At 42.8% G+C, this 17,431-nt stretch overlaps 1 protein-coding gene across 1 annotated transcript in view; it reads left to right on the forward strand.

Annotated features, from left to right (window-relative positions):
* CSAD (cysteine sulfinic acid decarboxylase) overlaps positions 1-17,431 on the forward strand; it is a 171,697-nt gene that overhangs the window by 111,612 nt on the left and 42,654 nt on the right. Inside the window, exon 12 of the mRNA XM_069230940.1 lies at positions 4,841-5,040. Within this exon, the coding sequence (XP_069087041.1) occupies positions 4,841-5,040 (200 nt within the window). The remainder of the gene's footprint in view (positions 1-4,840; positions 5,041-17,431) is intronic.

Raw genomic sequence — 17,431 nt, forward strand, 5'->3', positions numbered from 1 at the left:
TGGACATGCTTTGGTGATGGGTGTCCATGCTTTGGTGTTACATGCAGGGCTTGGGTTTAGGATGTGTGGTTTGTGATATTGGGACATATGTGAGGAGTTGGAGTGATGGGGGTGAGGGCGAGGGTGGGGGTATGTGATAGCATGCAGGTAGGGTGGGGGATGTAATAGTTAAGAGTTGACTTACCAGAGTCCATTCCTCCAGCTACTCCTGCGAGGCCCTCAGGATGCTGTATAGCCAAGACCTGCTCCTCCCATGTTGTGAGTTCTGGGGGAGGAGGTGGGGGTCCGCCGCCAGTCCTCTGAACCGCAATCTGGTGTCTTGAGACCACGGAACGCACCTTCCCCCTTAGGCCGTTCCACCTCTTCCTGATGTCATCCCTTGTTCTTGGGTGCTGTCTCACGGCGTTGACCCTGTTCACGATTCTCCGCCATAGCTCCATCTTCCTAGCAATGGACATCTGCTGCACCTGTGATCCGAATAGCTGTGGCTCGACCCCGATGATTTCCTCCACCATGACCCTGAGCTCCTCCTCAGAAAACCTGGGGTGTCTTTGCGGTGCCATGGGGTGGTGTGGGTGATGTGTGGGGTGGTGTGTGTTGTGATGTGTGGGGTGATATTTAGAGGTGTGTTGTGTGAGGTGCGTGGATGTTGTGTGAGTGATGGTGTTGAGTGCCTGTGGATGCTATTGTTCTTTCTGGTGGTGTCTCTCTCTGGCCTTCAGTCGCAATTGTTGTCGTAAGGGTTTATGGGTGATGTGGGGGTGTGTTTTATATTGTATTGGATGTGTGGGAGTGGTGTGTGTATGTGTATCAGGTGTGTGTATTTGGAATTGTCCAATGTGGATGTGTTTTGTAAGAGTGTGTGTATTTTGAACACCAATGGAGTACTGCGGTTGAAAGACCGCTGCGTGGATTCGTGGGTCGTGATAGTGTGGGCGTATTCCTGTTGGCGTGACGGTGGACGTTTTGTTATCGCCAGTTTATCACTGACCTTTGGTGTGGCGGACTTGTGTGGGTGTCTGGATTTTGGCAGATTCCGAGCTGTGGGTCATAATGGCAGTAGTGGTATTCCGCGGCCGCGGCAGTGTGTTGGCAGTCTTTGCACGGCTTTAAGAGGCTTTTACCGCCAATGTTGTAATGATCCCCATTGTCTGTTAAGTATGTGCGATCTTCCCAGTTCCTTGTTTTCTTTTACCATCTTTTACCATTGGCAAAAAACAATATTGACAATATTGAAGAGGTCTCATGAAGAGTCTTGCATTTGGGGCTATGAATATATAAAATGCAATGGATCTTAGGCGAGATGACATTTGACAAACAGTTGGCTTGACTTGTTGAATTAGGTCTGCACATTTCTTTTGTATTGATAATACTCTCTGGTCTGAACGGTTTCCTCTTTCCTTTTAAAGTTCTATTTTAGCACCTAAAAAAGTCAGGCATTGTACTGGTGTTGACATCGATTTGTTGAAGTTTATTTGCAAGCCTAGTCTGAACTGTGATGTTAAAGTCTTTCTTCACTTTCCACATAGAATCGATCTTTGTTGTCCTCTTGTCAAGATAGGGTTATAGGAATATCCCTCTTTTTTCTCAAGTGAGCTACTACTGTCATACATTTTGAGAAGTTTCAAGGAGGTGACTTTAGACCGCATGGAAGAACAGGATATTGATAGCGTAACTTTAATTGGATCCGGTTTGGGATTTATTTAGAGAAAACAGGATCCTGTTAGGGTGGTTTGTATTTCTTAAGCAGTCTTGGCATAGCAGTTTTAACAGTAGCCAAGTCGAGGATTGTTTGTTCTGCAATGTCTAGTGGACTTAGTAGTGTAGTAGAGGAGAAGAGGTTTCAGAGTTATCCCATTCAAGAATTACTGAAACTGTTGATTGAGTAGTGTCTATGTTGCCCCCCTAATCGAAGTGTAGTGTAGCCATTTTAGCTATAGCTCTGTGCACGTTATTTTAACACACTAGGCCAAGCTGCTGTGCACTCTAACCTAGATATATTTTATTCGGCTTTATTTTCTTGTTATAGTAGCCACTTTTACGGTCTTGTTTTATTTTCTGTTTATCTAATTGTTTTTCCTAAGCCAGCAAAATGTTCTCAAACAAGACATTCTTGCTCACTCTGTGCTTCTTCCACGGCTACAGCACGGTACATTGCCGGTGAACGTGGTATAACTTTAGTCTCCGACATTCGTAGGAAATACACATCCTTACGTAGGGACATTTTCTCAGAACATCAGCTGTGTTATTATAAAAACACTTCCCTGTCCCTTACACGTTAGAGGGAGACTCCAGCCACAACGACTGTATGCTGATTGCTGAATGCTTCGCTACAGAGGCTTACGCAAACTGCAGGCCTTTGCTCAGGTATGGGGGATGATGTCTTCCCAGGGGAATCTGAAGGGCAGAATTAGAGCTTAATATGTTGTGCTCTATTATAGCTTAGGTAGGAATTAGTCCATTAACTGTAGCGACAATATGATAGCATTATTTTTATGGTTCACTCTCCTCATTACCATTTTAATATTGCATGCAGTGTCGTCCTGGTTATTGCAGCTTATGCTTTGCTATCTAAGATGCAGTTGTTTTATTAAAATCATTATTAAAACATATACTGCCTCTGTTTGTCATTTATATATGTATTATATATGAGACTAAGGTAACTGAGAGAAACGGATGAGACCTGAGTGACCACTGATGAGGCACTGCTAGTTGGCCAGAGCAAACCCCGGGTTGGAACGACAGGTGTCACCTGCAATGGGTTAGACTCAGTCTCCCACGCCGCAAGCAATTCTGCCGCTCAAAATCCAGTAGACTCATTAGAATGATGAAAGCCTACGCGACAGAAGCATCCTGAAAAATTAAGAATATCATCTATTGGTGATATTCTAGATGGTGGCTGTGGTGGAGACATTGGAGTATAAGTGGAGCGCATGGAATAAGCACACAGTGATCTTGATCTGTAACATGAATAAGACATACCCCTCGTGTTAGAGGGCATTTTGGGTGCCGTTGTTTTAATAGGTGAAGGAGGCTTGTACTTTCAGATAGGAGACATGGTGGTTGCTTTTTGATGCCCTTCTGACTGGTGAAAGAACTAAGGGATCTAATGGTGTTTTCAAGGGATTGTCTAGAGTTAGTATAGCTCTAAGTGGATGAAGTGGTTCATCAGTTTTGAGACACTGGATCTTCAGATAGCTGAGAAGCTGTGGATTGGAGAGCCAGACCACTCTGGAGAAGAATAAAGTCTAAACTGAGAGATCCTGGATGTCAAGATGGATAAAACGACGTCGTAGGAGCCCTTTTTGCCAATAATGTGGACTGCAGCGGCATAGATACCATATGTTGTGACTTCAACATCGATTGAGTGTTTGACAGCAGTGGAGTTGGTGCAGTAATGATCTCCAGCGTCAATGTTGATGTTCGTCTTGATATTGTTTTTGACGTTGAGTGGTGACAGTGATGTGTAGATGTTGGCCCTTCTTTAAAGGGAGAGCATGTCAGTGCTGAACCTCTCAATGGCGACGTCTGTGGTCTTGACATCAATGTCAATGTTTTGGAGGTGATCTTTTATCTTTAGATCGCCTTCTGTAGGACTCTTTGCCAGATTTGCATGTTTTGTCTAAGGAAGGACGAGATAAAGATCTTTCCAATCTGCTTTTTTTTACTTTTCTTTTGCTCTGCTCTGATGTTCTGCATCAGACCTCTTAATCCGATGCCCTCCCTTACCTTAAGTGTCATTTTTGACATTTTACGACAAATGTTCCATCCGTTTGTCTGATGAGACGAGGGACGGGAAAACTATACTTTTGCACATCAGGCACTTGCCTTCCTTCTTCTGGAGGAAGGGCGGTTGATGAAAAGGGAAGGCATTCTGACTAACAAAAATTGTCAGATCAAAGTAACAATAGGTTTACTCAAATGAAAAGATGTTAAAACATTGAGTAAAAATGGTTTGGAAAAAGCCTTTTATCTAGAAAAAGTTGTTTTAAATATGTGAAGAAAACACCTAGGTGTTCAGAGATCCTGCGTGAAGGAGACGGAAGAAAGAACTGACTCTGAAAGGCAAACTGCAACTACAAGGCATTGTAGTTAGGATTGCTTCTTAGGTCCTTAAAAGAACAGGCTTCTTTTTCCATTACAGGTGATGTACATTTAAAAAGCTACTCGGTGTCACCAACTTTTTTTCCAGTATTCAGAAACAAAATGACATCGCTGACAGACTACACTAAGGATCCAGAGGAAAGTAATTTGAATATGGAACATGCTTCAGTGCTAATTTCTCCAAGCATTAGGTGCAAAGGTGTTCTGGGAGCCCTGCAAGCAGTGGAGAATTATTCAATTTTGTATGACTCTCAATGAAGATCCAATGATGCAGAAGCCAGGTTTTAGCTTTTTAGTTTTTAACCATACTCATTGTCCTGCACATTTCCTTGGCTTTTGGTTCTAGTAACATAGTCTTTGGTGTGTAAGAGTATGGGCCCAGGAGTTCACTGCACAATGCCGCGTTTGGCGAATACTAAGGCCATCTATACTTGAGTCCAAGTCATGCCTCTTTCAACCACCACTTTATAATCCCTGTCTTTTTATTTCACTCTTTCAGGTTCTTTTTTCACACCTCCTTTCTCTATTCTTCACCGTTTTTCTGTCTTTTTCTTCCTTCTTTCTTATTTTGGGGCTGTTTCCTCCTTTTCTGGGTCAAAGTCCCATGATGAAAAATAAGTCTCAGTTCACTCAGTATGAGTACTGCGCCCACCACCTGAAAACACTAACACAAATTATGCATTGAAGTTTATTTACTTCTGCCTACACTGATCTCCAACACCCGTGTGTCTTCCAGGGTCTGATGAAGAAGTGTCATAGTGCCAGTGCTTCCTACCTTTTCCAGACAGACAAGTTTTATGACCTATCCTACGACACTGGGGACAAGTCCATCCAATGTGGACGAAGGGTGGATTGCCTGAAGCTGTGGTTGATGTGGAAGGCAAATGGAACAGAAGAGCTGGAAAAGCGAGTGAATAAGGCCTTTACACTCACAAGGTATTTTATGATATTGTATACCTTTTTATAGAATTCTCAATTGAACTCAGGTTTTCTATGCTACAGGGTAACTTTACAGCATGCTATGCTAACAGGTAAATAGAAATAGTTTCAATTACATCTACATATTAGACGTGACCTTTTTCGTTTATGTAGAGTTGTGTTTTGAAACTTTTGGTTAGTGTATTTTTATTTCTCAAGGCGTCATGTGCAGAGTGGAAGATCTCGATCATGACAGGATTCCTCTTTGTTTTTACTTTCTCCACAAGTAATATTTTCTTTGTTTCTATGGCCGCTACGTTGCTAGGCAACTACATCGTAGGCCCAATCTGCTCCTGGATGGCAATGGTGAAGAGCTATTGAAGGTTGTCATTTGCATGGCAGCACTGAAGGTACACAAAAGATAAGCCATTCTATGCCCATCCTTCCACAACCCAAAGACAGCCATGGGCACACCCCTATCTCTGGTAGCACTGACCAGATGATCTACACGTGACCAACTGCAGTCATTGTTTACCGCAAATGGAGATAAATTTACATATAAGCCTCTAATCTGTCAAGAGCTCACTCACAAACAGTCCTGCTTTTTTAAGATAGTTGCCATCAGTAACCCAGACACTTACAATATGCCAATGGTAACTATTCTTAATGATTACTTCTCACACACTGTGAAGAAATTACTGACGTTATTATGGAACATAATTTAGATGTGTTGTTTCTATCAGAAAAAAAATGATTAGTGATACTTCTGCACCTAGAATCTTGCAGGCGCTACGCCCCCTCCATAAAATCTGCCACGTTGATCACCACGGTCAATTTGGAGGTTGTATATCTCTTATGTGCAGAAAGCATTTAATATTTGCCAAGATACTTACCAATAATTTTTCAAACACAGAGGGGATATTGCATTTACCATCTCTGTAAATACTAAGATTACTTTTTCTGGTGTTTTTATTTACCACAGTCTTTGTCCTGTCATCAATTTATTTGTAATGTTCCAATGTGCTAGAAATAGGGTTTCTAGTTGGCATAGGTATGCACCCTACAGTCCTAGTCAGGGTAAGTCAGATACACACCATACACTAACCTGTGCTCACCCTCTGGTAGAGGCATAGAGCAGGCAGGCTTAACACAAAAGGCAATGTGTAAAGTATTTGTGCAGCACTTCAGACAGTAAAACAGTAGAAATACCACTCAAACAGACATCACACATGGTTAGAAAAATAAAGCTTACTTTCAAAAACAAAACAAGACCAAAACAACAAAAATCCAATAAGTAGAAGTCGAGATATTATTTTTTTAAAGAATAAAATGCAATATAGTGCTTAAAAGCATAAAGTGCCAACCGGGGCTATCTGTTCACGCTACACCAGATTAAGTCCAAAAGTTCAGGACGGCCGTGATGGAGGGAGGGTCAGATACAGTCTCAGACAAGTCCTGCTGGAGAACTAAGCCAAGAGTCAAGGGAAGAAGTTTGCCGGGAGCAAGGAGAGCATCGCTGGTGGTGGTCCATGGGTGCAAAGAGTCATCCGGGCGTCGCAGATGGGTGGACTGAAGCCTTGCGGTCACGAGCGGTGATACTTGGTGTGCAAAGACAAACTTGCAGCAGCTCGTGCTGATTCTTCAAGCGAGCAGTGCATTTCTGGTGTGAGCGGGCCAATTCGCGGTGACAAAGAGCCCACAAACTTGATTTCAGGAGTCAAAAAACACTTCTACTGGCCCAGAACTGGAAAGGCCTACTGGGGTCAGGAGCTGGTTGAAGACTGGTCCAGGAAAACTGTAGTAGGTGTGTTGGAAGTCTTTTGTGTCCCTGAAACTTCAGATAAACAGGAGGCAAGCCAGCAAGCACTTGGAGTCACTTTGGTTCTGGGTTGTAGAGATTCAGGTCCAGTCCTTCTCACTACCAGGCAAGGAGGGCCATAGGCAGCAGGACCAGGACAAGACAGCAGAGCAGGAGTCCTGCAGAGTAACAGTCCTTTCAGCAGCATAGTAGTCCTTCTTCCTAGCAGAGTATCCATAGGTCCAGAAGTGAGCTGAGTTTGTGGGGTCTGAGGTCCAGTTCTTATACCAAGTTGTACCTTTGAAGTGGTGGAGACTTCAAAGAGAAGTGTCTTCGAAGTGCACAGAGTCCCTGCCCTTCTTGCCCTGGCTCCAGACTCACTACAGGGGTTATGTGGGATCAGGACATAGCTCATTAAGGTGTGTCAACTCCTATCCAGGATGGCCAATCAGACTGTGAATGGCCCATCAATCACACCTAAGCTCTCTTTGTGTGTGGCTGTCTGGAGGAAATGCACAAGAACTCAGCTGTCACCCACGCAAACATGTATTCAGAGACAGGCAGAATGCACCAGATAGTTAAAGTAAGGTAATGCCAACTTTCTAAAAGTGGCATTTTCAGAATTACAATTTAAAATCCGAATTCACCATAAGTTATGATTTTAAATTGTGATTGCAAAGACACCTAACTTGGTTGGGTCGAATCTCTTCCCAATTGGAAACTACACCTATACAATGTAATAAGGCAATCCCAATGTTATCCTGTGGGAGAGATAGGCCTTTCAGTAGTGAAAAACAAATGTAAGAGTTTTTCACTACTAGAACATGCAAAACTTTAAAGTGCATATCCTACTTTTTAAATATACTGCACCTTGCCCTTGGGCTGTCAAGGGCCTACCTTAGGGGTGCCTTATATGTGTTTAAAACAAAGGTTTGGGCCTAACTTGTGAGGTCGACATGGCAGTTTAAATTTGCTCACATAGGCTCTGTCAAGGCAGGCCTGAGTCATGTTTGAAGTGGGTCAAATGTCTAATTTTATCAGAAAAAGTCTTTCCTAGAAGCAGCCCAAGCCTGCTTCTCTCCTCAGCGTGGCACCGAAGTACTGTTAGTAGCCATACTAAATGAACCATCCTGCCTAAGCTCTCTACAGCCTTTGACCCCATATTCAATGTTGTTCTGATGTCCAGACTGTGGCAAGCCGGTTTTGAAGGGAAGGCCTTGGAATGGTTATTCTCCTTTTTAACAGTAAGTTTGCAAATAGTTTGCTTAGGATCTTAGCAGTCAATCCTTAAAGCCATCTACTGTGGGATCATCTCCTAGTCCCACCCTTTTCAATCTGTATGTCATACCAGGCTCTTTAGACACCATGGCATATTCTTCAATTGCTATGCCGATTACACTCAGTTGATCTTAAGGGGTTGATGAATACCAAAGGATTCAAGGGGGAAATTAAGGAATGCCTCTCCATCCTAGCTTCATGGATGAAGACAAACTGATTGAAATTAAATTCAGATAATACAAAAAAAAGTTTTGATGTTAGAGGAGGTCAGTTTTCTCTTAAGTCTGCTTAGTCTGCTTGGTGGCCCTCCAATCTAGTTGATTGTCCACCAACTCTAACAATTGTATGTAACCTGGGGTTTGTATTCTATCAAGAATTGCAAATCTCCTAAGTACATCTACCTGTTTTTATCATCTTAGATTGGTTAAAAAAAGCAAAAAAGATCCTACCATCTATTCCAGCCACCTTCGACTTCTTGGCTATTCATACCATTGCTGGTTCTTGACTTGATTAGGGCACTGGACTGTATCTTGGTCTCCCTGAATACCAAATTAACAGTCTACAAATGCCTTCAGAATTCTACTGCCCAACTATGTCACAGACTAACCCCCGAGTAGCTCCTATGTTTTAGCATCTGATGCAGATGTACTGGCTGAGTAAAACAACAAAAGATTGCAATTTAAAACATTAACCACACCAACAGTGTAGGGATTATCTATTAGTTTGCACACTCTCTGGAACTGGATGTTATTTTCCTAACGCATGGTGCTACTGTATCAAAATACTGAAAAAGAGAAGGAAAGTAAAGGGTCATAGCACCAGTGGAAGACCAAGGGACACAGTTAACCCAATGGTGTTCCGAAAACACAGGACAAATCCAGAGCTATGCCTGCAACCCTTCCCTCCTGAAGTTGTGGTTGAGCAAGATGAAATTGTTGACTGTGTGAAATTCAGTAGCCTATGGATCAAGCAAGACCAAAGCACAGACACCACTGCATTCAATTATCATTTTTGAGTAATGAAGTACAGCCGCCTGGATCCACTCTAGTCCCCTGTGGTGTCTAACACCTGCCTGTTGATTACTTTTTGCTCTCACAGAAGAATCCTAGAGTATGTTTCTAACTATGTTAGTGAATATTCTTGTTGAGAAGTAAGTGAGAAGCACAAGGTTAACTTTAAATACCACATTAACAAAATGCCAGACCCGCTATTCAGGAAAACATCTGAGGAAATTCTTTCACATCTACATAACTCATTCTTAGTTCTTTTCCTACCAGTCTTATTTCCACTTCTGTCTCATGATTTTGCTCCTAGTTTCTCGTCCCATACTTTCTTACCACTAGTTTTAGTTAGTTTATCTCTCCCCAATCTCTATCATTTTCTGACCTTTTTCGTTAGGATAACTTTGACCATTTTCTATAACAGTATTCCTCTTACTTCTACTTCTCCCCTTTTCTCATGATCACAACTTTCTCATAAACTGTTTTAGAACCTTTGTCCCTACCTCTTTCATTTTTCTTCAATCTTTGTTTCCGTGTCAGCTTTACAACTCTCATTTTCTCCCCTCAATCTCTAAAGGGTAGCTCTCTTCTTCTCCCAGTGCTGTCCTGTCACCTTCTTCTCTCTGATTCTGCACCCATCACCCCTAAATGCTCTCTCACCACGGTCCTAATCACTTGCCCCACCTCTCTTTCTACCTCTCTCCTTTCCTCTTCCCCATTCATCTATCTGAGAATTCCCTCTTGTCTCCACATGCTTTAGTATTACCTCTATTTCTTCTAAACGTACCTCTCATCTCAATTCTTTTCTCTGGCCTCATCCCAGATCTAGGTCCACACCTTAAGGGGCCTGCAGAAGGTCAAGATTAGTACAAATGGCAAGCCATCTGTGCACATAGAATAAATAGCATACTGAGAAATGAAAAATACGGCTTATTTTCTATATCTGTCATGAAGACCTGATGCATTTGTTGATGTCTCCTATTGTCCTTCTGGTATTCCTGAAATCATTTCCTTCACTTACTTCTAGTGAAAGGTCTTTCTTGCATAGCTGCGGTTGAAGACAGGATTTGGAACCCTCTTTTTTCTTTCACTAATCTCTGTCATTTGGCTGCACCAAACAATGAAATTGTTTGCAGTTTATGTGCACTGAATGACAACTGGTATAAAAAGACGATAACTGCTCCACTGTGTAAAAGCAGACGGACAACCAGGGTGTTTAATGCAAAACATCAAATCAAGCAAATTTAAAACACTAAATGAACAGACCAGAACTTCATCCCCTGACCATTTGGAGGATGTAGTGCTAAAATCTAGATATTTTTGTGCTACATTTATACACTTTTTCAATGCAAGTAAATGAAATCATGAAGATGTGAGAGCTAGAAACTTACAAACTGGGACTAATTAGTAGATGCCAGACTCTTTGTGGGAAGAATGCAAGAAGAACTTGGAAGTCTGATATAATTTTCTTGTGCGCACAGATGACTTTACTAATTTCTGCAATATTTGCTTCATTGTGTCAACTTCAGAACGAGACTCCACGTACTAGGACTCTTCAGCTAAAATGTGCAATATACAACATGGGTTCCCAAAATGGTAGTGCATTTAAAATATGTGTAAATGTGCAATAACTCTTAAGCTTTAGAAAACTTTAGGCTGGTGTACTAACGACATCGTAATTGATTAATAAGACCTGCATGATTGCAATTATGAAGGCATTCGACTGCAATGAACCATACAAAACCACATTTCCCGAGAAAATATGGGTTGGTGGCAAATGTAACTGAGGATAAAATGGTTTGGGAAGATGTTTTTTTCATGGCATGTATGGGTCTCCAGAGTGGGTGTGACAGCATCCTCTAGCACCTCGAAAACATTGTTGAGCTTTCCATGGCATGGAAAGCTCGGTATTCCAGGAACTCTAAGCCAGGGCCGGACTAGGAACCCAAAGCAGCCCTGGCAAAGTTTGTCACCTCAGCCCCCATAGGTGCATAGCAAGTGAGCGTGACCACTAGAATGGGGGCTTCTCCCCCCACCAAGAAGATTTGGGAAAAAAGGCAAGAACTGTGCATTCTACACCACATTTCTCATTATATATTCAATTCAATAACTTTATTTGGCCAATAAAATGGCCATAAAAGCACAACATTTTAAATATTCATCATTTAAGATCAATTTAAAACATTGAAATAATTCATCCACTAAACATCCTAAAGATACATACGTTTGGTATATATACATAGCAGCTAAAACTCATACTTTAAAAAAAAATAAAGGCCTAATCGTGCATAATAAAACAATAATTAAATGGGGTTAAAGTGCATAGGTCCTACTTATGGTCTAGCACAAATGATTTAACTAAGCACTAAGAAACAAATATCAAAGGATGACAGGCTCAGTAAATAAATTAACTCCTTCTTACAGAATACAAAGTGCTTATGCAATAACATAGGGTGCAAAAAGCGCAATATAGGGGAATCATATAATGTACAAAAAAGCATATAGTGCAGAGTGGATTGATCTGTATGCCCATCGCAGGGACATGGTGGAATAGAAGAGCCACCAACCATAAAGGCCACTAAAAAGTGGACTGTATTCAACCTTAACCTAGTAAGGTAAAATCTACGTTCTGGATTACATATCCATGACAGATATGGTTCCATGCTAGATGTTGCGCTAATTTGCATATATCTTCCGACTGAGGGCATGTCCTAATTACCCTCAAGTCTAGATTAATCTCTAGTAGATTCGTAAAACTGTTTGAGCTTTGCTTTGGAGGTAAGAAAAATATGTTCAGAGTAGTCAAAAAGATGTCACAACCTAAGCTATGGAGAGTGGTTTTTACATATGTTCTCCATGGAATTAATATCATATTATCCAGGCTTAAACAGTCATCAACAATCGTCTAGAGAACTGGGCTTGAGGGATGCTCCATATCTTTAGCCATAGATATATGGGTGCCGACTTAATGCAATCTTCTATATAGTCTACTCCTAGTTCTGAACGTACAATGAAACTCGCAGTGGATCTAGAAGTAGCTATAAGCCTGCACAAAAATGTATTTTCCACAACCTGGAGCTTCCCTGATACAGCATAGCTCCATACTCCTGCATCTTAAGTACCTACTGCTAAGCACTTACCTTTGTAGAGGTGAACCAACTCCTGCACCGGCTTCTGCCTACATTTTCTGTGCCCTGCTACTTATTAACTTGTCCCGTTTAGTGTTCACATAAAAGAAATAACCTAAATAATTAAAAGTTGGTGTTTTTTCAATTGGCCTTCCCCTAATATAAAAAGGCTTAGATTTAAGAGTTTTAGGACCACATAATATTATCTAGGACCTCTGCTGATTTAATTTAAGCTTCAGTCCCAGCATAAAATCATTAAACCCATCTAAAAGTTTCTGCAGACCATTTTGTGTGTGTACCAAGAGAACCACGTCACCCGCATACAGCAAGACTGGCACTAGCTGGTCACCAGTTCTAGGTACATTTTCAGTACACTTTCTTAAAGTTGTTCCTAAAGAATTTATATAAATTTAGAAAAGAAAGAGGGGCAATATGCAGCCCTGCCTTCCTTCTTTAACCGCCCTCATTGGAGCTGTACAATCTCCATTCATAGAGAAGTGCATTCTAGTACATGAATCCTGAAGAAGTTGCCTTATACTTCCCCCATCGTAAGGGCATTTGTAGATCTTGAAATCACCCACCCAAATGATTGAGCTGGGACTATTCCCCTTGTCCACACACTTCATAACTATCCTGCCCAACTCTTCAATAATACAAATAGGATGTGCTTAAACATTTTTAAATAAAGATTAATTAAAAAGACATTAAACTGTCTGGCCAAACAAATGTTTAAAATGTGAAAACAAGGCCTTGACTCATCTAACTTGAATTCCAGGTTCCTGGCTGAATTTGCCACAAAAATTGCTAGTCCTCCCGTACCTTCAACAGCAACTGAGAGAATCGCATTAGTACAATATGACTTATATCCATTAATAGTAATGGTGTAAAAAAATACACTTCCTGACAACAAATCATGTCAAATGTCCTGATAAAAGTCAACCAATCCACATTGTGCAACTTATTTCAAATCCCTGCAACGTTCCAAGATAACAACGCCATGCCATGTTCTGACCCATTGGATTTTAACATATGAGAGTTAACTCCGGGGCAATCGCGGGGAGGAATTTTTTGGAAGTGGATATGTGTACCCTGGTCCAGAAAATCGAAGGCCCGTTGTTCTCTCCAAAGAGGAGCCAATCATTTGACTCTAATTCTGACAATACATTAAAACGATTCTCAAGCAGGAGTGAAAAGTCAGTTGCAAAGTGTCTTGGGCATGCTTTAGGCCCATCAACTTATTTTCTTGTGGGAGAACTAGATGTAAAAGCCTGTAAAAAACCCAGGAGGTGAGATCTTCAGGGGGCTGGATTTTATCATACCCGCCTGTGCTTGGTACAGTATGTTCCCCACTATCATAGATCTGCGGAATTTCACAATCACAGTGTCACCCACAAGGATACTCTCTAAGGGACCAATATCACCCACACTCCTTACAAAGAGAATTTCACTTGCATGGTCACAATTATGGTTCATATTACTATTTAGCTAAAACAGAGCCTTGTTCTTAAAGGGTTCGGCCGACTCCAGAGAGCCTGGAGGTACGCAGGGTACATTTGCCAGTATAATGATAGATGAACCTGAGGCTGGCAGGAGATCAACAATAGATAGGGTATTTTGGTCTGAGGCAATAATATCTCTCTGGGGTCACTTCTTAAGTACAGGCATTAGGGGCCTAGACCTTTAAGGAAAGGACTTGGGAGAGATCATTGGTTCTATTGGATGAATGGACTGCGAACTAGTATTAGAGAGCACCCCTGAATCCCTATTACTTGCATTGGGGGGGGGCTGATTCTGGTGTATTGAAGATTGAGAAGCTGCAGCTTCAGTGGGTTGTGTAGCTGCTGATACCGATCCTAAAGCGGTAGAATGAGGTAAGGGAGGACCTGCTAGATTGTTTGGGCCACTATCTAGAAATTGGGCAGGGGACATAATGACAGATTTGGCCAATTAAATCATCTCCTTCTGTTTTGCACAGTCTTCACGCAAGTTTATTTGTTGACTTAGTTGGCTTAGGTTGGCTCGATTGTCCTCAAGACTTGCATATATCTGGCGCAATTACATATCTAATAAATCACTTATAAAAGTCTTTAAAGGACCCCAAGAGTCATCTGAAGAGGGGAAGGTCTGTACTGAAACAGATAATCCGCCTGGTTCCTGCACCCGTTTCGGTTTAGGGACTCTCTTACACCACTTAGAAGGTCTCACCATCTCCAGGGGACTCAGAACAGAAACAGAGACTTAATCATTTGTATGATTACAATCCTCTTGCTGAACAGAGATGGGTAACCTGCCCCCTTAGGGCTCAGCCCCAGTGGCTCACTCAGAGTTTGGGGCCTGCATTTGGGCTGTGATCTCAGCCAATCCTGATATTCCAGCTGCCCTTGGTGAGAAAGTTTAAAGAGGTGAAAGGGAGGGCCAAGAGGAACTATATAGTAAGGGAAAGGTGTCGCTCTGCCAGCTTAATTTAATTTGCTCCAAGGTCAACAGCCCTTAGCAAAAAATTATCATTTGTTAGATACAGGTGTCTTTTTGCAATTATGTCCTTCCTACCGGAATTGCTTTCCTTTTCCCCATGGTCTCACAGATAAAAAGTTAGATGAGTAAAATCGCACAATGATAATAGGTAAGTGTAACCAACAGTCCACAACCAGACGCACTACTTTATCCTACCTGTAGCAGTTTGCTTTTTCCCATCGATCAATATGGCAAATGGTGTGGAACAGCAGTCAAAATTCAGTTACATGTTTAAAATTACCTTAGAGTCAGTAAACCACTGACCGCATTCCAGTGAGAGAGGGCCCTGCCCGGCCTCTTACGGGCTACGACGGTGTTAGCGCGTCTGGCCTTATTTGGTTTCTTCTCATTAATTTATAAACGGACGCGTTAGAGGTTTGATGGACCTTTTGACTGCGCTTAGAGTAATTCCCACGATAAGATTCAATTTCAATACCAATCAATAATAATATCAATCAATAGGACCAATAATCTTGGGAGTCAGTACTTTCATGCACCATAACCACTTTGGCCAACAGTAACCACACCTTTATTTAAAAGTTAGAATGTTTATTTTCCTATGTGAACAATGCTAATGTCACGTAACTTAGGGCCAGATGTAGCATTTTCTGATTTTGCAAATCAGAAATTGCGAGTCGGTGCGACTCGCAATTTCCGACTCGCAAAATCGGATGCAGTACGGTGTCTCAGACACCGTCTGCGAGTTGCTATGGGGTCGCAAAGACCCACCTCATTAATATTGAGCGAGTCCCTGCACTCACAGGGATGGTGGCCTGCTGACGACAGCAGACCTCCATGTCTGACTGCTTTTTAAATAAAGCAGTTTTTTAATTTATTTTGCAGCCCGTTTTCCTTAAAGGAAAACGAGTTGAAAAATAAAAAAAATAACAAAACCATTTGGTTTCGGTTTTTCAGAGACCACTGCCTGCTCTGAAAAACCCTTTTTGGCAACATTCACAAAGGGGAAGGGGTCCCATTGGGACCCCTTCCCTTTTGCGAATGGGTTACCACCAGTGTGACACTGGTGGTAACTGCAAATTGCTTTGCGCCCGCATTTGCGGTCACAAAGCAATTTAGCATAGCGATGCGAGTCACAAATAGGAAGGGGACACACATTCCTATTTGCGAGTCGCATTCACAATTTGCGAGTCGGTACCGACTCGCAAATTGTGAAGGAGCATCGCAAACAGCATTTTGCATGGCGCAAACTGCTTGCTACATCTGGCCCTCAGTCTCAGAATCAAATGATAAACATATAGAGACAATACTGGTTGACCGAATCTTCTAAAGAATCTCAATCTAATCAATGCATGGATCACTACACATTTTAGAATTACAGCACACATCAATAGCAAGAATAACTGTGCAATAGAAATAACATACATTTGATTCAGCAAAGAAAATACATCAACTGTTGTTAATACTGAGCAAGCATCCTTTGTGAGTCTCCTAACTAACCTTCTGATTAGAATAGCATTTTTGGGCTTCATGCAGAACAATGTAGTCAACACAAATTTGGAAAAACATCTAGTTATGGCTCTATCGAAATTAGCGGTTGGTACCTAAAGACAAAATCAGACAGACATGGCAATCAGCAACATAGGCCCTCATTTCGACCTCGGCGGTCTTTTTCAAAGACCGCCGAGGTACCGCCATGCTGAAGACCGCCCGTGCAGGTGGTTTTCCACGCGGCGTATTATGACTGCTGGCAGCCCTCCGTCCTTTTTCGGATGGAGAGCCGCCAGCAGCCATACTGGCGGTCGGCAGGGAAGTGGAGGTTGCTCCACCTCCACCGCCCCGTCATCAGAACACCGCCCACCGAATCAAGTTCCATGATTCAATGTGGCGGTGTTCTGGTGACAGGGAGCTGGCAGCGGAGCAGCCCCCATGGATCCCATCCCCTCCCGGAGGATCAACGGACAAGGTAAGTTGATCGTCCGTTAGGGGAGGGGGTGGAGGGGTGTTGTGTGTTGTGTGCGTGCATGGGGTTGTGCGTGTGAGTATGTAGAGGACGTGTGTCAGTGCGTGTATGCATGCAGGGGGGTTGTGTGTATGGGAAATGTGTGCGGGTCGGTCTGTGTGCATGTCTGTTTCTATGTGTGCGGGTATGTGTTGTTGTAGTGTATGTGTGCGTGTAGGGGTGTGTGTCTGTGCATGTTGGGGGTAGGGGTGGGGCTGCCACTTTTGAGGGGTAGCAGGGGGGGTGGGGGGGAGGACTCAGGGTGGGGGAGGGGGTGGGGGAGACCCCTATCAGTGCCAGGGAAGGAATTCCCTGGCACTGATAGTACCTACCGCCATGGATTTCGTGGTGGTTCCAAACCACCCGAAATCCATGGCGGTATGCAGGGTCCTGATACCGCCGGCGGTGTGGTGAAGGCCGCTGGGCTGGAGACCGAAGTCTCCAGCCCAGTGGTCGTCACCGCTGTGGCGGTCGGAGTGGAGAAGTGGCGGATGACCATGGCGGTAACCGCCATGGTCATAATTAATTGTTTTTTGCCGCCGGCCTCTTGGCGGTTTTACCGCCACTTCTCCCCCGTCCGCCTGGGTTAATGAGGGCCATAGTCTTATACCTTGCCTCCGTATGGTTCAGCAAGCTGCGACAGTCTTCCTCAATTGGACATCTGTTCGGTCAGCAAGACATCGAGACTCAACAATAAAGTTCAAGATAGGAATGTCTCAGGAAGGGGCAT

The sequence above is a fragment of the Pleurodeles waltl genome, chromosome 4_2, assembly GCF_031143425.1.
Source record: "Pleurodeles waltl isolate 20211129_DDA chromosome 4_2, aPleWal1.hap1.20221129, whole genome shotgun sequence".
NCBI lineage: Eukaryota > Metazoa > Chordata > Amphibia > Caudata > Salamandridae > Pleurodeles > Pleurodeles waltl.